Source organism: Balaenoptera ricei, chromosome 4, assembly GCF_028023285.1.
Source record: "Balaenoptera ricei isolate mBalRic1 chromosome 4, mBalRic1.hap2, whole genome shotgun sequence".
Lineage (NCBI taxonomy): Eukaryota > Metazoa > Chordata > Mammalia > Artiodactyla > Balaenopteridae > Balaenoptera > Balaenoptera ricei.
In genome coordinates, this window is record NC_082642.1 from 113,239,608 (window position 1) to 113,263,083 (window position 23,476).

At 37.9% G+C, this 23,476-nt stretch overlaps 1 protein-coding gene across 32 annotated transcripts in view; it reads left to right on the forward strand.

The window, feature by feature from the left end:
• Positions 1-23,476, forward strand: part of ABI3BP (ABI family member 3 binding protein) — a 272,912-nt gene that overhangs the window by 236,243 nt on the left and 13,193 nt on the right. For 30 of the 32 annotated variants that reach the window (XM_059921278.1, XM_059921248.1, XM_059921261.1 and 27 more), the window contains 5 exons: positions 17,518-17,597; positions 18,381-18,410; positions 19,033-19,194; positions 20,504-20,626; positions 22,036-23,330. In XM_059921278.1, coding sequence (XP_059777261.1) covers positions 17,518-17,597; positions 18,381-18,410; positions 19,033-19,194; positions 20,504-20,626; positions 22,036-22,151 — 511 coding nt within the window. In that variant the 3' untranslated portion in view covers positions 22,152-23,330. Of the gene's footprint in view, positions 1-17,517; positions 17,598-18,380; positions 18,411-19,032; positions 19,195-20,503; positions 20,627-22,035; positions 23,331-23,476 lie in introns of those variants that run through there. The other 2 variants (XR_009502949.1, XR_009502948.1) reach the window with 1 other exon arrangement.

The following is a 23,476-nucleotide window of genomic DNA, read 5'->3' on the forward strand; positions in this document are numbered from 1 at the left end:
ACCCTAAAGGATGGTAACTGGGGAGTGCCTTGCTCTGACTTTCATTTTCATTCTGACTTTCATTTAGTTGGAATAATCACTTTTGATACTAGAGCTACTTATAACGAGTAGCAGTTGGTAGAACAAATCTAACTAAAAGAACTTTTTGTTAATTTCTTTCATGAGTATCATTCTGGCATCTGACCTAATTGGTCACATAGGTACATAAGAGAAACGTGCCTTTGGGCTGAGCTGGATTTCATTCTGGAATCACAGGACCGATCAGGTCATGGGGTTCACATCTAGCTTCTGGTTGTAATTGCTTCAGACTCAGCTACAACCTTGTCCTCTCTATCCCACCCTCCTCCTATGTGTCTTGCTTGTCTCTGCTGTCTGTCATCAGTGTACCTTCTAAGGAGGACCCCTGCAACCTATCCTTATCCCAAGACTAGCAAAGCCCAAAGGAAGCCCTTTCTGGATTTGTCTTTGGAAAAAGCAGTATTAAACTGAGATTAGGAATCCCTGTAATCAGAACTCCATGCCAAGTTTTACAACTTGGCATAAATTTGGGGCCACTATGCATGTCTGTATGTGGCTTATTTAATGTTATTTTTAGTTTGGTACAATTAAATGAAATCCATTCAGATATAAAGACTGTTAATGTTCATAAATGTGATTTGACCAGGATTATATTGATAGTCCCTAACGGGTCATGATTTAAAAGTTGTATATCAGTAGTTTGAAGTAGAGAACATTCTCACACTGGGGACAAATATAACACACATGGATGTAAATTTTCTAATGAAAATTATCTAGTCTATGCCATGGGAAACTTTGTGGTGGTCTAGTAGTTCAGTAGATCCCAGACCCCACTGAGCTTGTAAATATATTCTGCACTCTCAGAGGTATGATGGAGATAAATCTGTCTATCTAATGGGCAAAAATGTTTTGAGCTGAAATATTAAAATTATGTGTTGAAACCCCTATTAGTCAAATAACCAAGGAAGAATAAAGTGAAGTCAAATCATTTCATTTACTTTGAGATTTCTGAGCCTAAACGTACCTGAGGAAACAAAACTAACACCCATGAAACATCATAACACAGAATAAAAGGACATGCCGATGTAGGACTTACACCCAGGTTCTGCAATTTAGAAGAGGAGAGAAAGCCTCGTGGAATACTTGAGACAAGAACTTGACTTTAAAGGATAGGATGGCATGAAGCAGGCCGGCAAGAAAAGAAAGAACAAGAGTATTCCACGTGAAATCCATGTGCACAACTTAGGTGAAATACAAGTAGTCCTCAAAGTTACTACTGACAGCAAGGCTACAGCAAGTATAATAAAACTACGAGTTCCCCAATGTAGGTTTGTTGGCTCTTTTGATGCAGGCTTTTTTCATACTGTCTTACATTGTTAAGGCAACGTTCCTTTCCATTGTATCTTCTCTACCCCAACCATGATACAAGATTAATGTTACTAAAAGACTCCCTGTAAAATAAAGAGGAAGTATGTACAGGATGCAGTTAGCAGGTGGTTTTTATTAGCTATAAAGAATGACTTTAGTCACATTTCATTACTTGAGGAAAATTTTGAGTCAAAATACATAGTAAACTCCCTAAATAAGCAAACTTTGAATTATAGCTGTTAAAATTCCCCCATGAGGTTCTGGAGTTCCCTGTTTGAAAAGCTGGAAGATAATAACTTCTGAAAGAATATCTATAGCTTTTTTCCAATTCTAGGAGACACATATAAAGAATTTATTTTAGTCGCATTTTCCATCATTTGTCCTGACTAAAAAGCAGGAGCTCTAAAAACAGGTGATAATTACTGGCTAATCGTTACACCGTGACATAGGTGGAGTAGAGCTTGGTGTTAGAACACCCAGGAGAATCAAGGCAGAGAAAGTAGATCTACAGAGCTTTGGGGGATAAAAATTCTAAGTGTTTACACACTATTCTAGAATCAAAAAGACAGTCAACGATGCTACCGTCTCCCTGCCCATTTTTAACGACTTACCCGAGTTTTATTTACTCTGCGGAAGCTCGAAAAATAACCCACAGTACGGGCCCATCCAGCAGGTGTCTTGCTGCTGGGAGAGTTCAGCTGCACACCTGGCGTGAGACGTTTCCGTCTCTAGAAAACGGAGCCACTTTGCTGCCCTGAGGAGCCTGGGTGCAGCTCCCGGGGCGGCACAGCAGGGACAGGCCCGGCCTTGCTGACGGCTTCGTGCAGCTGGGGTGATAGATGCACGCAGGGGAGAGGGGCTGTTTGTGGGGAGCCAGAACTGCTTTAGTCAGGTGAAGCAGGAGATCTGTTAACAGAGGCAAAAAGCTGTGGCACAACTCTATCACCTTCTTCGGAGGATCCCTCTCTCACCCCCGCCCCTAAAATACAAAGAAAATGTAGAGATGTTAGCGTCCACTGAATCAGTACCCATCTAGGCCACTCTCCAACATTTAGTTTCCACTTATTTTTTTTTCCCCATGAAACCTCATTGTGTGGCTCTTGTTGAACTAAAAGAAAAATATTAAGAAGAGCCTCTCCTGTCCGGAGCCAACTACTTTGTTTGCAAAGACCACTATGATCATATTTAGTTCCGTGAATGGAAGAAATGATAAAGGATATGGCTTAAAAAAATAAGTGTTGCACCACTGCTTAAAAGGACACAACGTGTGGACTAATTGATCTTGAAATCTCTCCCAGCTCTAAAATGATGTAATCTTATGCTATCTGAAGCCATGCACAGAATCAGTGGGAAAACTGGAACTGAAAATAAAACCAAAACCTAGGTCCATCTTACAGCAAGTAGAATTGTCCTGATAAACCATTTTTGCTTTGAATCGATGTCTGTGGTCTGCGATTTGTTTTCAGACAAATTATTTTTAGCACACATTTTGGTAATACATTGATGGGCAGGATTCTTCCTGATGAACTAGTTGGGGAATATGGACTTAACACAATCACTGTCCACTTAAAAAGCCCTTGTAGGGCTTCCCTGGTGGCGCAGTGGTTGAGAATCCGCCTGCCAATGCAGGGGACACGGGTTCAAGCCCTGGCCCGGGAAGATCCCACATGCCGCGGAGCAACTGGGCCCTTGAGCCACAACTACTCAGCCTGCGCGTTTGGAGCCTGTGCTCCGCAACAAGAGAGGCCGCGATAGTGAGAGGCCCGCGCACCGCGATGAAGAGTGGCCCCCGCTCGCCGCAACTAGAGAAAGTTGGGCATTTTATTTAGTTTTATTGTAGGTCTGAGCAGCAGAAGAATAATTGCTTCCTCATTAAAGAAGGAAGAAATTGAGTTGATTGCTCAGGTTTGCAACTTTTCATCAGGCAAAAGAACAGCTAAGAGTGCAGAACTCCACTAGTCTCTAAAAAGAGCAATTCTTCTTTTCATGTCGCCATATTCTTTTTTTTAAAACATCTTTATTGGAGTATAATTGCTTTACATTGTTGTGTTAGCTTCTGCTGTATAACAAAGTGAATCAGCTCTATGTATACATATGTCCCCTTAACCCCTCCCTCTTGCGTCTCCCTCCCACCCTCCCTATCCCACCCCTCTAGGTGGTCACAGAGCACTGAGCTGATCTCCCTGTGCTATGCAGCTGCTTTTTATTACTTTTCACTTTGAACTCCTCAGTATCTAGGGAGGGGGTGCGAGATACTCATAGCAACACTACAGAATTAGAGTGCAGCCCAGACCTGGAATTTGTGTGTCCCCCCACAGAAATGGGAGAGAAAAGAAATGTCCCTAAGGACCTACTGGGCAGCTAATTAATGATCCCTGATGCCTGCTGATGCCCTGCTCCTCTCCCTTCTGTCCGATTTAGGCTTATTTTGTCCTCGAAGTATCTCCGCAGCTCTGCCCTTTGCTTCTCATCTGTATTCCCAGGCCAGCACAGTGCCTGCACATGGCGGGTACCCAGAAATGCTTTCCATAACCCTGCAGTGTCCTTGGAGAACTGACTAATTTGATTTCCCTTTTCCTATTCCACTGCTCCTTACTCTTTTTTTTTTTTTTTTTTCTTTTTCCCCTCTTCCCTTTCTTTCCCTCTGACTGAAACCCAACCTGAATGGGGCCCAAATATTTCAAGATGACACTAGGGGCCAATCAGCTAACAAAACAATTCAAACCAACAAAGAGCTATGGGGGGGCCTTTCTATATAAAAAGTGGTTGCTTGAGGTTTATGAGCTTTTGTTAAGTTTATCAAGTAATGAAAACTATACTTTAGCTGTATGTTATGGGTAAAAATAGAGCAAAATCGTTATAGAGAGGAACAAAGGAAGGGGAGGCGGAGAGAAGTGTCTGCCCTAACCAGACCTGGAGGTTTACCTCAGGCTAGAGCCCGCAGGTTGGAGCTTCCCTATCTCTGTCAGTTTTGCCCGTGAACCACAGATGCCCTTCTTATAACCTTTACAAACACAAAAGCAAGTATGTGGTTCTGCCTTGAGAGTTCTATGGCAGTGTGTGTCAAATTCCCCAAGAATAGAAGCACCTTTAAAAAAATTCTTTAGAGATATAATACTAGAGAATATTTATAATGACTTACTATGTGCCTGGTACGTTGCTTTTACATGTATCATCTCATTTAATCCTCATAAGAAACTCACAGATACTTTTATACCCTTATGAGGTTATAATTACTATAATTAATAGTATCCTCACAAATACCATTATTATCCTCATCTTTATACTCGAGGAAATCGAGGCTCAGAGAGGTTAATTTACTTACCTTAAAGTTACACATTAGTGCAGCTGTGAACCCAAGTCTTTCTGGCTCCAAAACCCATGGCCTTAACCACAGAGCCATGCTGCCTTCTGATAGGGCAGCCGGGAAGATTGTTTTTGTTTGGATCCATACCTCTCTGGGCAAAACCAGGCATGGCTTCTGCCAGGGGTGTTATTCCTTTGGCTTGTCCTCTATGAGGCCCAAAGGCTTGACTGCAGCTGTCACCTGGACTGTACTCCACTTAGATATTCATTGTGATGAAGTAGGTCTTAGAAATAGCTTTTTAAATTTAATTTTCATTTTTATCAGAAGAACATGTACATGGTTTTAAAACTCAAATACTACAAAGCAGTTCATTCCTATTCCTAAATTCCGTTTGCCAGAAGCAACAATTTTCAATAATTTTGTTCTTTTTTTCAGCTTTATTAAGGTATAATTGATGAAAAAAATTATAAGGTATTTAAAGTGTACAACATGATTTGATATACATATACATTATGAAAGGATTCCCCCTGAATTAATTAATATATCTATTACATCATATATTTACTATTTTTTAACTGGTGAGAACATTTAAATTATAATCTCTTGGCAAATTTCAATTATACAGTACAGTGTTTCAACTATAGTCACCATATTATTCTTTCGTTCCTCAGATCCTATTCATTTTACAACTGAAGTTTGTACCCTTTTACCAACATCTATTTACCCCAGCCCTTGCAGTCACTTTTCTACTCTCTCCGTTTCTATGAGTTTGACATTTTTTTTTAAAAGATCCACATGTAAGTGATACCAGGAACTATTTGTCTTTCTCTGCCTGGCTTATTTCACTTAGCATAATGCCCTCCAGTTTCATTCATGTTATCGCAAATGACAGGATTTACTTCATTTTTAAGGCTGAATAACACTCCATTGTGTGTGTGTGTATACACATACATACATACAGTTGACCCTTGAACAACATAGGTTTGAACTGCATGGGTTCACTTACATGTGGATTTTTTTCAATAAATACAGTACCTGTATTTTCATTTTACAGATCTTTAACTAAAGTTTGTATTTGATTAGAGATCATAATATGCAGAATCAAAAGAATTAGGGTTTGAGTCCTGATTCTATCCAAACTATTTCAGCTGCTTGCCCTTGGGTGAGTCAATTGTCAATTCCTCCATTTTTGAGGCAGAGATAGCAATACTCAGATTTTCACCTGCTTGGGGGGTTGGCACCTGTAACCCCCCACATTGTTCAAGGGTCAACTGTATGTATGGGTATGTGTGTGTGTGTGTATACACATCATAATTTCTTTATCGATTCTTCTGTCAATGGACACTTAAGTTGTTTCCATACCTTGCCTAGAGTGAATAATGCTGCTATGAACATAGGAGTACAGATATCTTTTCAAGATAATGATTTCATTTCCTTGGATATACACCCAGAGGTGGGATTACTGGATCATATGGTAGTTCTATTTTTAATTTCTTGAGGAACCTCCATACTGTTCCCCAGAGGGACTGTGCCAGTTTACATTGCTACCAGCAGTGCACAAGGGTTCCCTTTACTCCACACCCTCACCAGCATTTGCTATCTCTTGTCTTTTAAATAATAGACATCCTAACAGGTGTGAGGTAATATCTCATTGGGGTTTTGATTTCCATTTCTCTGATGATTAATGATGTTGAGCATTCTTTCATGTACCTATTGGCTATTTGTATGTCTTCTTTTGAAAAGTGTCTTTTCAGGTCCTTTGCCCATTTCTTAATTGGGTTATTTGCTTTTTTGCTATTGAGTTGTGTGAGTTCCTTATATATTTTGGATATTAACCACTTATCAGATATATGATTTGCAAATATTTTCTCCCATTCCATAGGTTACCTTTTCATTTTGTTGATGTTTCCCTTTGCTGTGCAGAAGATTTTCAGTTTGATGTAGTCCCACTTATTTATTTGTGCTTTTGTTGCCTTTGCTTTTGGAGTCAGATCCAAAAATTATTGCCAAGACTGATATCAAGGAGCTTACCACCTATTTTTTTCTTTGAGGAGTTTTATGATTTCAGCTTTCGTGTTCAAGTCTTTAAACCATGTTGAGTTGATTTTTATGTATGGTATCCAATAGGGGTCCAGTTTCATTCTTTTGCATGTGGCTATCCAGTTTTCCCAACACCATTTATTCAAGGGACTAGCCTTTCCCCATTGTGAATCCTTGGCTCCTTTGCCATAAATTAATTGACCATATATATGTAGGTTTATGTATGGGCTCTCTAATTCTGTTCCACTGATGTATGTGTCTTTTTTTATGCCCATACCATACTGTTTTGATTACTATAGCTTTGTAATATAGTTTGAAATCAGGACATGTGAGGCCTCCAGCTTTGCCTACTCAGGGTCTTTTGTGATTCCATGAGTTTTAGAAATGTTTTTTCTATTTCTGTGAAAAATGCCATTGGAATTTTGATATGGATTGCAATGAAACTGTAGATCACTTGGGGTAGTACTGACAGTTTAACAATATTAATCCTTTCAATCCATGAATGTGGACTATCTTTCATTTTATTTGTGTTTCTTCAATTTCTTTCATCAATGTCTTAAAGGTTTCAGTGTACAGATCTTTCATCTCCTTAAAATTATTCCTAAGTATTTTATTATTTTCGAGGCTATTGTAAATTTTGAGACTATTGTAAATGTAAATTGTTTGCTTAATTTCTCTTTCTGATAGTTTGTTTTCAGTATATAGAAAACCAACAGATTTCTATAAATATTTTATCCTGCAACTTTACCAAATGTATTCGTTCTAGCAGCTTTTTGGTGGAGTGTTTATGGTTTTCTATATATAATATCATGTCATCATCTGCAAATAGAAGTTTTACTTCTTCCTTTCCAATTTGGGTGTCTTTTAATTTCCTTCTCTTGACTAATTGCTCTGGCTAGGACTTCCAGTGCTATGTTGAATAAAAGTGGTGAGAGTGGGCATTCTTTTCTTGTTCCTGATCTTAGAGGAAAAGCTTCCAGCATTTCATCATTGAGTATGATGTTAGCTCAATGGGCTTTTCATGTAAGCCTTTATTATGTTGAGGTACGTTCCCTCTGTACCAAGTTTGTTGAGTTTTTATCGAGAAAGAAAGTTGAATTTTGTCAAATGCTTTCTCTGAATCTATTGAGTTTATATAGGTCATATAGATTTTTATTCCTCATTTTGTTAATATGGTATATCACATTGATTGATCTGTGGCTGTTGAACCATCTTTGCATTCTTGGAATGAATCCCACTTGATCATGGTTTATGATCCATCCTTCTAATGTATTGTTGAACTCAGTTTGCTAATATTTTGTTGAGGATTTTTGCATCTATGTTTCATCAGGAACATTGGATTATAATTTTCTTTTCTTGTAGTGTCCTTGTCTGGCTTTGGTATCAGGATAATGCTGGCCTCAGAAAATGAGTTTGGGAGTTCTCCCCTCCCCTTCAATTTATAGGAAGACTTTGAGAAGGATTGGTGTTAATTCTTCTTTAAATGTTTGCTAGAATTCACTGGTAAAACCATCTGGTCCTGGGCTATTATTTGTTGGGAAGTTTTTGATTACTGACTCAATCTCCTTTCTAGTAATTAGTCTATTCAAATTATCTATTTCTTCATGATTTAGTCTTGGTAGGTTGTATGTTTCTAAGAATTTATACATTTCTTCTAGGTTATCCAATCTGTTGGTGTATAATTGTTCATAGTAGTCTCTTAAGATCCCTTGTATTTCTGTAGCACCAGTTGTAATGTCTCCTTTTATTTCTGATTTTCTAATTTTATTTGAGTTCTTTTTCTTAGTTACTGTAGCTAAAGGTTTGTCAGTTTTGTTTATCTTTATGAAAAACCAGCTCTTAATTTTGTTGATCTTTTGTATTGTTTTTTGGTCCCTATTTCCTTTACTTCTGCTCTGATCTTTGTTATTTCCTTCCTTCTACTAACTTTGGGCTGTTTTCTCTTCTTTTTCTTATTCCTTGAGGTGTAAAATTAGGTTGTTTATTTGATATCTTTCCTTTTTTTTTTAATGTAGGCATTTATTTCTATAAATTTCCCTCTGGGAACTGCTTTTGAGGCATTCCAAAATTTTGGTATGTTGTCTTTCCATTTTCCTTTAGCTCAAGATATATTTTGATTGCTCTTGATTTTTTTTCTTTGACCCATTCGTTGTTCAGTGGCATGTTTGTTGTTTAATCTCCACATATTTGTGAAATTTCCAATTTCTTCTTTTAACTGATTTCTATTTTCTTACCATTGTGGTTAGAAAATACACTTTAAATGATTTCAATTTTCTTAAATTTATTAAGGCTTGTTTTGCAGCCTAACAGATGACCTATCCTGAAGAATGTTTCATGTGCTCTTCAGAAGAAAGTGTATTCTGTTGCTGTTGGATGGAATGTTCTTTATATGTCCATTAGGTCCATCTGCTTTAACATTATGTTAAGTCCAGTGTCTCCTTATTAATTTTCTGTATGGATGTTCTATATATACATTGTTGAAAGCATGGCATTGAAGTTCCCTGCTATTACTGTAGTGCTATTTCTTCCACAGATCTGTTAATATTTGCTTTATATACTAAGGTCCTCCTATGTTGTGTACATGTTTACAGATGTTATATCCTCTTGATGAGCTGACCCCTTTATCATTATATAATGACCTCCTTTGTGTCCTATCACAATCTTTGGCTTAAAGTCTATTTTGTCTTATATAAATATAGGTATCCCTGCTGTCTTTTGGTTTCCATTTGCATGGAATATCTTTTCCATCCCTTCTCTTTCAGTCTATGTGTGTCCTTAAAGCTGAAGTCAGTCTCTTTCAGGAGAATTAGATGGGTCTTGGTTTTTTAATCCATTCAGCCACTCTACGTCTTTTAATTAGAGTTTGGTCCATTTGTATTTAAAATAATTATTGATCGGTATGGACTTACTATTGTTATTTTGTTCATTATTTTCTGGTTGTTTTATAATTCCTTTGTTCCTTTCTTCCTCTCTTCCTCTCTTCCTTTGTGATTTGATGAATTTCTGTAGTGTTATGCTGTGATTCTGTTCTCTTTTTTGTGTGTGTATATCGATCATTGGTTATTACTTTGTAGTTACCATGAGGTTTACATAAAACGTCATATAAGTCTATTTTAAGTTGATGACAACTTCAAACACACAAAAGCTCTACTTTTTTACACTCTTCTCTCCACATTTTGTTTTTATGCCACAATTTACATTTATACACTGTATATCTGTTAACAAATTATTATAGTTACAGTTATTGTAATATTTTTGTCTTTTAACTCTCATATTAGAGTTAGAAGTGATTTACCCACCACAATTTCAACATTAGAGTATTCCGAATGTAACTGTGTATTTACTTTTACCATTGAGTTTTATACTTTCATGTTTTCCTGTTACTAATTAGCATCCTTTTGTTTCTGTTTGAAGAACTCTCTTTAACATTTCTTGTAAGGCTGATGTAGTGGTGATGAACTCTTTCAGCTTTTGTTTGTCTGGGAAACTCTTTATCTCTCCTTCAATTCTGAAGAGCAACTTTGCTGAGAATTTTTTCTTTTTTTTAATTTCAGCACTTTGAATATATCCTGCTGCTCCCTTCTGGCCTGAAAGTTTCTGCTGAAAAATCTGCTGATATTGCTATGAGAGCTCCCTTGTACATAACAAGTTGCTTTTCCCCTGCTGCTTTTAAGATTCTTTCCTTGTCTTTAACTTTTGACAATTAAATTATCATTAATGTGGATCTCTTAAAATTAATGTGGGTCTCATGGTGTGGACCTCTTTGGATTCCATTTGGAACTCTCTGGACTTCCTGTATCTGGATGTCTGTTTCTTTACCCTAGTTAGGAAAGTTTTCAGCTGTTATTTCTTTGAATAAGCTTTCTGCCCCCTTTCTTTCCCTCTCCCTGTTCTGGGACTCACATAATGCATATCTTGATCCATTTGATGGTGTCCCATACATCTCTTAAGCTGTCTTTTTTGTTGCTCCTCTGATTGGATGCATTTCACTGCCCCATCTTCACATCCACTGATCCTTGCTTCCACTCATCTAGTCTGCTGTTGAACTCCTCTAATGAAGTTTTCAGGTCAATTATTATATTCTTAACTCTGTGTTTTCTGGTTTGGCACTTTTTTATATTTTCTATCCCTTTGTACTTTGTTTACGCATTGTTCTCCTGACCTTGGTAAGCATCTTAATGACTTATTTTAAACTCTTTATCAGGTAAATCACTTGTCCATTTCATTAAGATCTGTTTCTAGAGATTTTTCTTGTTCTTTTGTTTGGAACATATTCTTGTTTCTTCATTTTCCTTGATTCTGTGTTTGGTTTCTGCACATTAGATAAAACAGCCACCTCTCCCAGTCTCAATAGAATGGTCTCAGGTAGGAAATGAACCTCTTGAATCAGCCCAACCTGAGCTCGTACTTGTTTCTCAAACCTCTAAGATTGCCCAAGCAACTTTCTTTGTTCTTAGTGGCTCCTAGTAGTTGGAGGTATGCCAAAACTCATGAGTGTACCAAAGGGGAGGATCACAGTCAGCATCTACATGCAGGCTGAGTATAAGCTGGGCCCTAGGCAGCAGGTGGGAAATTATGTAGTTAAGCCCCTTCCAGGGTGTTGACTTAAAAAATATTCACAACCTAAAAGTTGAGAGTTATATTTTATTTGGCGGGAATTTTTAGGACTTCAAGCCTGGGAGGCAGCATCTCAAGTAACCCTGGGAGAACTGCTCTGCAGAGGCAAGGGGGGAACCAGGACATATCGTTTTGCAACAAAGAGCAGGTAGTCAGAACATCAAAAGATTACTGTTAAAGAAAACCAGATATCCCAAGTTAAGGAATTTAGCGCTTTTCTATGTATGGGAAGATGCAAGAGTCTAGGCTTACTGAAGTCATTCCTTTGATATGCACCTCAGCTATCTGGGGCCAGTGTTTTTACATCCTGAGTTTCCTCAGGGCTCACTGCAGGGAGTGGCTGCAGTCTGATGGCTGCTAGATGGCAGGTATTCTTTCCTTCCTGAGTTCCCTCAGGGCTCACATTGGAGGGCTGCAATTGCTGCTGACTGTGACATCCTGTTTACTGATATGGCAGGAAATATTCCATTTCTCAAGGGAAACACTAGGAGATGGCTGTTTTTGCCTGCTGGACCCAGGATATAGTTGGGGCAGGGAGGTAGGGTAGGGAAGTGTGCTCCTGCGTCCATTAAAAACTGCTTTTTGTTTGCTAGTCCTGTGGAATTTGTGAACACAAGTCCACTGGCTCTCAGAGACAGGCAATATGGAGACCTATTCCTTGGGCAGCAGCTGCAAAAGCTGGGGTGTCAGCCATTTGTACAAGCCCCTTCCAGGGAAATACTAGTGGCTTGGTTTTATTGTTGTAGCAGGCTGAAGGAAGAGGGCAGGGAAGGTGTATGCCAACTTCCCTGTCGCTGGGGAGGATCACAGCCAGCCCTTAAACGTATGCTAAAACTAAAAGCTTCATCCTCAGGTGTCAGCTTTTAAAAGATGCAGATAAACCCCTTTCAGGGAAAGATAGGAAGATGGGCATTTTTGCCTGCTTCCTCTGTGCTGAGCCCTGGGGGGCAGCTAGTTAAAAACTGCTTCTTTGCCACAGTCCTGTGCGACTCATGAATGGCTAAGTAACCCATGGGCTATCAGAGCCAGGTGATCCAAGGACTCATCCCTTTGGATAGAAGCTGTAAAAACTAGGGCACAGGCATGTTTTACAACCTCCTTCCAGGCAGATACTAGCAAGTTTGAGCAGGCTGGAGAGAGAAGGTGGGAGAGCATCCAATGGCTTCCCTGGTCTCCAGGGAGGATCACAGCCCCCAGAGCTTGCTAAATTAAAATCCTGACCCTCAGGTTGCAGCTTTTAACACTGGCAGATAAACACCTTTCAGAGAAATAGTGAGATAGGTGATGGTGCCCTTTTGCTCTCTACTGAGCCCTGGGGGCATAGCCATGGTGAGTGCTCATGCACTTGTGAATAAGTGGATTTGCTATATCCTTATGGGTCTCATAAACACAAGCCCAATTGGCTTTCAGAGCTGGGTGTTTAGGGGGCCCATCCCTCAGGTAAGAGTCTTAAAAGCTGGGAGGCAGATGTGGGTTACAAACCCTTTGCTCCTCAGGAATAAGTTGGGAGTTGGGAGTTCCCTCCTGATTATATGGTGCTGTGTCAGGGATGGGATTTATGGCAAGTGTGTCTCAGCCTTTGCTACCCATTTTGATGGGGGTATTCTCTCATTTCCCCAGTGCATAGGAGTTGCTCAGCTAGTTTCTGGATCTCTTTCAGAGGGAATTGCTCTATGTGCAGCTGTGCATTCAATGTGTCTGTGGGGGCAGGAGCGCTCAGGAGCTTCCTATGTTACCATCTTAGTCCTGCCTCTCTCATTTTCAATTATTTTAGCTATTTCTTCTGTTAATTAAATCCATATGTCTAGACTGACTATTTCTCCAAATGGTCAAGTGCTCAAGTCATCTATTTGTTACATGTGTTTGTTTATGGCAACATCTCCTGGAAGCCCTCACCATCATCTTTTGCCTCTCTCCTATGTTGAATCCCCCTAATTCCTATATCCCATGTCTTCCTTGTTTACTTGCTTTCTGGAATTTCTTGAGAAACACATCTTGAAGAAAGGTTATGGAAGATAATATTTTTGAGTTCTTACGTGTCTGAAAATATCCGTGTTTTATTCTGATACTGTTGTTTAGCCAAACATAGACTGTAGGATAAAATAAACGCTTGAAAGCATTGTTCCATTATTTTCTAACTTCTAGAGCTGCTGAGATGTCACGTCATTCTGATTCTGCATCCTTTGAATAGGACGTATTTTCTTCTCAGAAACGTTTAAGATCTTGTCTTTATCCCAGTACTCTGAAATTTTGCAATTTGTTTGCTTCAGTCTTTTTTCTTTTTTCATCTTGCTGGGCAAATATTAGGCCTTTTAAATCTAGAAACCCATGTTTTTCAATTCTGGGAAATTACTTAAAAACTTTCTAGGATCATTTTCTACCCTCCTTTTCCACTCCTCTCTCTTCTAGAACCTCCTAGTTTTATATTCCCTGAAAAAATCTGCTCATTTCCGTATTTTCTCTCATTTTTCATCTTTTTCTTTTCTAGTATTTGTAAAATTTCCTTAACTTTATTTTCCAAACATTCTATTTGAAGTTTTACTTATTCTGTACTTTTTATTTTAAATAACTTTCTTCTCCTCTATGGGATTTTTGCACAGCTAAAATCCTATGCTTATTCCCTATGTATAATCAATATTTTCTCTGAGACATTACTCTCTTCTACCTACAGTGTCATAAATCTTGTGATAAAATGTGCTTCTTGGGAAAGATTTTTGCCTTTTAAAATATATTCTGTTTATATATTTTCTGTTTAATCAGCCAAAAATATGTGCCTTTCAGTTCTCATGCAGTTAATTAAGCTTAATTTAAAATGATTTCTTCAAAACTTGTCAAGTATCATAAAATGGTGGCAAAAAAACCCAAAAACAATCCCCAAAAGTAGCTTATCAATATTTGTGGCCATTCTACAAATATAGCTGAAGTGCAAATAACTGTGAAATAAAAAGACATGGAAATAATTTCAGCAATCAGACTTGGCCAAAGCACAGAGCTTTTTGGCAATGGCCTGGAATGTGGAATGCATTGCCCGCTTGAATCCAAGTCCAGGTGCCTGTGATTTCTTTTTCCACTTTCAGTTCACCATTTCTTTTTAATAAGTTCATCAGGCCTCTGAGCTAGAATTTAATCTGTGGAAAATATTCTATGCCAAAGCACCCCATGTATGTGCAATTTATTTAAATGAGTGAGATGGGTGGCTTTATATCAGCAGTCTTATTGCAAAGGATAACGGCACTTTCTACCAGTTGATTAGTTTACAAAATGCTTTCATGTGCAGTTTTTCACTCTAAAAACCCTGAATGTTTTAATTCTATGACATAAATCACAGCAAGATCCTTTTTGACCCACCTCCTAGAAAAGTGGAAACAAAAACAAAAATACACAAATGGGACCTAATGAAACTTAAAACTTTTGCACAGCAAAGGAAACCATAAACAAGATGAAAAGACAACCCTCAGAATGGGAGAAAATATTTGCAAATGAAGCAACTGACAAAGGATTAATCTCCAAAATTTACAAGCAGCTCACGCAGCTCAATATCAAAAAAAAAAAACCCAATCCAAAAATGGGCAGAAGACCTAAACAGACACTTCTCCAAAGAAGATATACAGATTGCCAATTAACACATGAAAGGATGCTCAACATCACTAATCATTAGAGAAATGCAAATCAAAACTACAATGAGGTATCACCTCACAGCAGTCAGAATGGCCATCATCAAAAAATCTACAAACAATAAATGCTGGAGAGGGTATGGAGAAAAAGGAACCCTCTTGCACTGTTGGTGGGAATGTAAACTGATACAGCCACTATGGAGAACAGTATGGAGGTTCCGTAAAAAACTAAAAATAGAACTACCATACGACCCAACAGTCCCACTACTGGGCATATACCCTGAGAAAACCATAATTCAAAAAGTCATGTACCACAATGTTCATTGCAGCACTATTTACAATAGCCAGGACATGGAAGCAACCTAAGTGTCCATCGACAGATGAATGGATAAAGAAGATATGGCACATATATACAATGGAATATTACTCAGCCATAAAAAGAAACAAAACTAAGTTATTTGTAGTGAGGTGGATGGACCTAGTGTGTCATACAGAGTGAAGTAAGTCAGAAAGAGAAAAGCAAATACCACATGCTAACACATATATATGGAATCTAAAAAAAAGAAGGTTCTGAAGAACTTCGGGGCAGGACAGGAATAAAGATGCAGATGGAGAGAATGGACTTGAGGACACTGGGAGGGGGAAGGGTAAGCTGGGACGAAGTGAGAGAGTGGCATGGACATATATACAGTACCAACTCTAAAACAGATAGCTAGTGGGAAGCAGCTGCATAGCACAGGGAGATCAGCTCGGTGCTTTGTGACCACCTAGAGGGGTGGGATAGGGAGGGTGGGAGGGAGACACAAGAGGGAGGGGTTAAGGGGATATATGTATACATATAGCTGATTCACCTTGTTATACAGCAGAAACTAACACATTGTAAAGCAATTATACTCCAATAAAGATGTTTAAAAAATTTTTTCAAATAGATAAATAAGTGAAAACCCTGCATGTTTTAATCCCCCTATCACAAAGTTTGGAAGTTTGGAAAAGCAAAGACAATAAGAGTACAAGGGTTAAAAGAGTCATTGCTCTTAACTGAAAAATAGGAAAATACTTATCTCTTGGGGTTTGTGTGTACTACTTTTCATATGTAGTGTCTGGTACATAGTAAGCGTTCAAAAAATGTTCACATTGTAATGCTAGAATCTGTCTTCCTTATAGATTCCAGCAGTGTCTCAACAGTCAAAAATCTGACTCCTTGAGCCCCAGAAAGTTCTGTTATTGCTCACTTGGTATCCTCTGTACCAAATTAAGAGCTGTCATCCTTCTGTTTTTCAAAGTATTTTTTGTGTTCTGGACTCTTAGTCAATTACAAACTTTTCAAAAAGAGGAATTATCTCCCAAAAGTCTTTCACAGTTTTGAAACTCAATCAGTTCTATCAGCTGACTCAAGCTGGTTTTACATTCGAAATTACTTTCCTGCTAAGTCTCAATCAGTTCTATCAGCTGACTCAAGCTGGTTTTACATTCAAAATTACTTTCCTGCTAAGTCTGCTACTGAAAGGAACTCTTAGTTTCAGGCAAACAGCAAATAGCTTTACTGTTTGAACTTAAAAGGGTTTGCTCTGCTTGAGTATTCTATGGATGAAATTTGTCAAATATTGCATAGTAATTTAGTGCATAATTCTTAAGGACAGAATCAAACATAACTACAAGGGATATGGGCTTATTTTGTCTTTTGTTTTTTTTAACATAAAGGGTTAAGGGCCTGACCCATATGAATCTAGTTTATAGAAGGAGAGAAAAGTGTCTTTGTGCCCATACTCTTCGTGAGCTGACACTACCATGCCCCTACTCGGAATATGTCGTGGCTTCCTATGATCCACAGAAGACCCAAGTTCCAGGAGATATAACCAGGAACTTCTTGCCACAAAATATTTTCGTGTACATCTGCTCCCATAGCTTATCTAGTAGTTCTCAAATGTCAGTGGGCACAGGATTCACCTCAGGAACTTATTATAAATACCTCTCTGGAACCCCTCAAAAAGGGATTCAGTAGCTAGAATGGAACAAGAAGTCTGCACTTTAAACAAACTTTCCCCACTGTAGCTCTATCATGTGATTCTGACATGGGTAGCTCAAACCCCACAATGAAGAACATTGCCTAAGTCTATGGCTATACCCAGGGTTGGGATAATAAGGAATTAAAAAGGAACTTATTCTGCGCTCCCGGGAAGTAGCTAAACATTTGAAGTTAACTGAGGCTCCTTGTTACTGGAATTAGCCTGGGTCCGCCACATACCTCTTTTCCTGTATGTCCATTAGCAACCTGCCCAGCTATTTCTATTAATTTGGAGCTTTTAAAGGACAACAATCTTTTTTATTAACTTAACCCTTTTCTTCTAGAAAACAATTAGACAAGCTGTTTGAACAGTAGAATTAAAGGGATTTTTCTTTCCTGAAGCTTCTTCTAGAACATATGTCCATTCACCGTCATGATTTCAAAACAGAATCAGGAAGAATGTCAGTATGACAAGAAAATTGTTTGCTTCCTACCACTTAAGAATATTATTTTTGTTTTGTTTGTTTGTTTGTTTCCCCCCTACACAGCTATGAGTTCCAGGTGAAACCCAAAAACCCACTTGGTGAAGGCCCACCCAGCAACACAGTGGCATTCAGTACTGAATCAGGTAATCACATCAGCAGTAATTCCTAACAAGGATATAAAGGGTCACAATGTTTTGCATAGCTTGTTTGAAACCTAGCTAAACACTGGGTAAAGCATTTGATTTAAAAAAAAACATCCATTTGAAAAAGCAAACTGATGAAGGTACCTTTAAGGAAACACCCTTTGGGTTTTTCCTCATTTACCTCGATGTCAGAAAAACATCAGGCATATCAGTTTAAAAGAAAAAAAGCGTGTAGTCAGTCTATACTCAATAGTGAATGAATGCTCCTCTCTATGCCTAGAATCAAAATATCAGACGCTCAGTCACAGTATCCAGAAAGGGAATTCATGTGATAGTTTTTCATGATGAACAGCTATGAAATTTTCTAATTTGGCCTAAGTTCCAATTCCTTAATGAGATACATCTGTACTCACAGCATTAGTGTATAATTTTTTACACCAAATGCAGTTCATGGCATCTTGGTGATTTTATCATCAATAGTTTTTTTTATGAAACTAAAGGAGGAAGATTTTAAAATGGAAGTAAAATCTAGAACAGCAATGAAGACTACTAACTACACAAATCATATATAAAAGATACAGCTGAGTACGTGGCAGAGGAGATTCTCCACTGGAGAACAATTCCCAAAACAAAATATACAATTTTCAAATTTGGACTTTAGTAAGAGTGTACTGTTTTGCATGATTCCTTAACAACTGTCAGCACCCATCTTCTTCACTATGTCACTGGAACACTGGGACTTACCTAATAACCTCTGACTCTGTCTTTGCTATTTCTCCTTAGCTGACCCAAGAGTGAGTGAGCCAGTTTCTGGTAAGTACCTACCTGGATGAGAACACAACTACACGCTTTCCTACAGTGATTCAACTGAATGGGCGTGGTAGAATTTTAGTCATGATATCACTTTAGTCCGTTTAGTCTTCTTAGAATATCAATCAGGTATGAATGCTTACCTAAAACATTCAGTAACATTGACAGCCTATGTTGTTTCAGGAACAAGTTGAATATTTTAAAACCTGCTTTCCATTCTTGTAACAGACCAGCTCAACTTTTCTGTTTAATAATTAAGTCAAGATACAGCACCCTCATTTCCACTTTTAATAACAAGTCACATTAAAGCAACTGTTTAAATTGTGTAATATGCTGCAAAAAAAGAAACCCAAATTTGCTCCTAAAGGGATGCTGTTCTACATTGAGTGCTGCAGAGGCTAGTCAACTCTGACACGTGCTGCTCCAAGATTTACCTCATCATTGACGGAAATTTAATTGGGGGCTTACTCCTATATTTTTGGCTCCAATATTTAGCACTGGAGAAAACCAGCTATCAGCAGGTTGACAATGAACTTGGCAAACTGCTTTTTTAAAAGCTTTTAAGACAGCTTTTCAGGACTGAAAGTCAAATACTAAACTCAAACCATGTGCTTTCCTTATGCAGCAGGAAGAGATGCCATCTGGACTGAAAGACCCTTTAATTCAGACTCTTACTCAGAATGTAAGGGCAAACAGTATGTCAAAAGGACGTGGTATAAAAAGTTTGTAGGGGTGCAGCTGTGCAACTCTCTCAGATACAAGATTTATCTGAGTGACTCCCTCACAGGTAAGCAGGGCCATCAGTTCTGTTTTGAGGATTATCCTTCAGGAAATGCTTTGCAGCGTTCTGTAGCTTAGCCTTTTCTATGGACAGTCCCAGACACGAAGGTGTGATGTAAATACAAGTTTCCTTTTTGAGCAAGATGTTATTGGAATCTTAGGATTTGAGATATGCTGTAAGAAGGTAAATAATGAAAATGCAATCTGAAACAGTGCCATCGTGGCAAACTTGAACGTAGAAAAACTAGTCACATCCAAGCTCAATTTTGTTACAGCCAACCCAGGATAAAAAGCCTACTGGTAGTAAAAAGAGTGTATCTAACAATAATCATGGAAGGAGTATGAGTATTTAAGATTTTAAGTCTGTCAGAGACAAGAGCAAGGTTAAAACACTGAGCCGGAAGGGCTATAACCCCTTGCTCCAGACTCAGTGGGTTATTTTCTCTTCTATATTCATACAGTAAAAATTTTAAATAAATAAGATCGGTCCCAACATAGAAAGGTAGACATTTGCTCAATCATTCAACAAAACTCTCTGCTTTGTTCAGACACGGTTCCAGGTGCTGGGGACAAAGCAGGAAATCAGACACGTTCCTGCTCTTTGTAGCTCACAGTCTAGTGGGGAGAGACAGAAAGCAAACACGTAAATAAGAATTTCATACAGTGCTCTGAAGAAAAAAAAAGGGTGAAAGAAAATGGTGAAATGGAATGAAAATGGAGAAAAAATGGCTAAATGAAAGCTCTTTTAGTTAGAATGGTTAGGAAAAGCCCCCCCTCAAAAGGTAGCACTTGTGCCGAGAAGAAAACTATGAGAAGGAACCAACCACGCAAAGATCGAGGGATAAAGAACCAGAGGTAAAAGGAAGAGAAACGCAAAGACCTGCAGCAGAAAATGCCTCGCCGGTTCCACTAGTGTGGCTGGGGCTTAGTAAGGGGAAGATCAGGCAGCATGAAGCTGTGCAGAGCTAGGAAACCAGGTTAAGGACACCCGGGTTTTATTCTGAGTATAACAGAAGACTGCTGGAGAGGTTGATGGAGGGGCGTAACACTATCTGAGTTGCGTTTTTGAAAGATGACTAAACTGTGAAAGGAGGAGGGGAGGAAAAATAGGGAAAAGCAAGAGTGAAAGCAGGGACGCCAGCTGGGAGACGATTCCATAGTTCAATCAAGGAACACTGGTGGCTCGAACTAGAAGGAAAGGGGGGAGAAGTACAAGAACAAGGAAGACGGATTATTTGAAACAATTTGATTATTTCAGAGTCCTCCCATATCAAAGGCAGTAATACTTCATGATCCTTTTAATTTGTTTTTTTCAGGAAAATTTTATAATATAGGTGATCAGAGAGGCCACGGAGAAGATCACTGCCAGTTCGTGGACTCATTTTTAGATGGACGCACAGGACAGCAACTCTCTTCTGACCAGTTACCCACCAAAGAAGGTATGTTTTCTGAGCCTCCTCGTAAGCAAGAGGCTTTTACAAATTAACCCAAAAAACATTCAAGCTGAGAAAATCAATCACTTTAAAAATAATTCTGTAGTACTACTCCTCCATCTGCCTAGGAAAAAGGACTTTCCACATAAGACCTTAACATGAAGACTTTAATAGAAGTTTCTTCACTTTCCTGCCATTCCTTAAGACTCTGTTCCTTAGAGCTGTAGGAAATTACAGAACATCTTATATAAATCCATTCTACTTTAAGAAAACCTGAATTTGCAAAAGCAGCTATAAAAGAGCAGGTTTAAAAAAAAGCAGCTATAAAAAAGAAGTTTAATTTCCCCAACTTAAATCATTCATGCACTACTTTTATGGTTTTTGTCATACTGAGCACACAGGCAGTTTTTATTTTTATTCCTTTTTAAAAAATTTAAAAGAAATTCAAAGCTTTACTACTACCGTAGAAGGAAAAAAGAATATTACTTGCCTTATAAATAATTCTATAAATACAATTAAAATAGAAGAATTCTGCTGAGAAATGACTAACCACTGTAACTTGCTACAGACACATTAGCACCAAGCTGTTTAATAAGAATTGAAAAGACTGAAAATTAATTTAATCCCTGTCCACGTAGGGTAGGAAAGGGTAAATTACACATCCATATTACCCAGGAGTTACCAAGAGGGGCTTGTTAAATACTTAAAATTATTTGACTAGTCTTTTCAGCATCACCTTTTGGTCACTGGCACTAAAAATACCAACCACAGTAAAAGATGACTTAATAAAATCTGTGAACTCATTAACAGAAAATTGAAACTGCTGCCTCATAGGAACCGGATATAAAATATACTGTAAATTGTGTATTTCTGTAACATTTTACATTCACAGCAAAATTTTTAATCACTTAGTGTAGGGTCCTTGAAGGAAGATTTCATCAAAGTTTAGTTCTTAGAAATTTAGCAATCTTAGACCAACTCTTCTTTTGTTTCCTAACATTTTAGTACAACACGCCTTTAACCAGGTAACTTCATAGACCACCACTAGGCTGTAAAGTACAGAAAGTACACTTTTACGTAGGTCAAAGTGTGTACTGAACTTGGTCAGTGATACTCAAACAAAACACGAAACCCCTCCAACTCCTGCCCCCTTTCAGCTTTATCTCTCAAATACTACCAACCATCCCATCCTAGGTTATTAAGGCAGATGTCAAGGAGTTTCAAGTGTCCCTGATGTTTAGCCAGCCATTACCACCTCAGGAAAGACACCAGGGCCTCTCTTACTATCCGTTTTCTAAAATATTCTGCTTCACCTAGAGTAAGCTTCAGGCATTCAAGGACACCCTTCAACCTATGAGCATTGAGGACAAAAATATAACATAGCAGCTATTAAAATTAATTATTTTCTCTCTTAGGCTATTTCAGAGCAGTTCGCCAGGAACCTGTCCAATTTGGAGAAATTGGTGGTCACACCCAAATCAATTATGTCCAGTGGTATGAATGTGGGACCACAATTCCTGGAAAATGGTAGATGCTGCAATCACGTTCAGAAGTGCCTTCTGTTTCATCATGGCAAAAAATAATTGGAAACAGTATGGTATTTGTCACATGCATTTAAAGCTCTTATGTTTACTATGTATAAAAGTTTAAAATCTAATTAATGGCAATATTAGATGTTTACTAGAAAGATTGCTAAGAATATTTATCAGGTTTTACAAAGTCATTTAAAGAAAGCAAAATATTGACATTAACAGAATAACATTTTTGGGGAAGCTGGCTCCCTGTTCATGGTATTTTAAGAGATCATTTGTATATTATTTATCACACTGTTGTAATGATGTTTTGAGATACTTTTATAACAAAATTAACATCAAAAAACTAATATACTTTTAAAAAAATACTTTTATTGTGTATTCTTCCTACTGGTGAGTTAATTCCATAAATCTCTACTTGGTTTAACTTATTAGATCAAATTATCTTCAGCATATATATCTGGGGGAAAAAGGTGCTAATATTCACATGTTTATTTAAACTTCAACTTTTTAGCAACAGCTGAATATCTTTTCTGAAGCATTTAAATAGTTAACCATTCGTGACAGTATACATTTCCTCAAATATCTGCAAATTACTGAAAAGATTTTGTTTGAATCAGTGAATTTCATTTCAGCTGTAAATGGAATTGAGAATTATATACAGCGTTTCAAAATACATATATTTTTCTTTCTCTACCCATAAACATGTTACAATGTCTGAATGTTCTTTGTCAAACTATCCCTTTAAGCAGTTGTGTTCCTACTGTTTTTAATATAATTCTAATCAATCAAGCTCTATACAGAGACTGACTGTAAAGTCTAAGCACAAAAGGACAATGCATGATGAGATCCCTGCCATTTTATAAGATATTTACTATATTTTTTACACAGAAGCTCTCTAGGGAATGAATGTATCGGGGCTATTTTCCTAATTCTGTCTAACCCAACCTGTAATGAAAATCTGACTCGTTTTTATGTAAAAAAAAAAAAAAAAAAAGTATTTTTCTCCTTCATCTGGGGAGGGAGATGGGACTGCTGCATTGTTGCCCTCATCCGTAAAGGACCTTTCTGTGCTTACCACCTTTCACCACGCTTCAGTTTTATCAATACTTACTTCATTTTATATTTTTCAAACAAGTATAAACTCTGCAATAAAGAGATGTAGTTTTTTTTAAGAAGACTGAGTTCTTCATTTCTGAATGGTTCATTTCTATAAGGAAAATCACAAGTTATTTAGGATCTACCAAACCCCCCTTGTATCTTTTAATACTATATCATCTATCATCATCTATCTAATCTATCTAATCTATTGTGTTTGTTTATA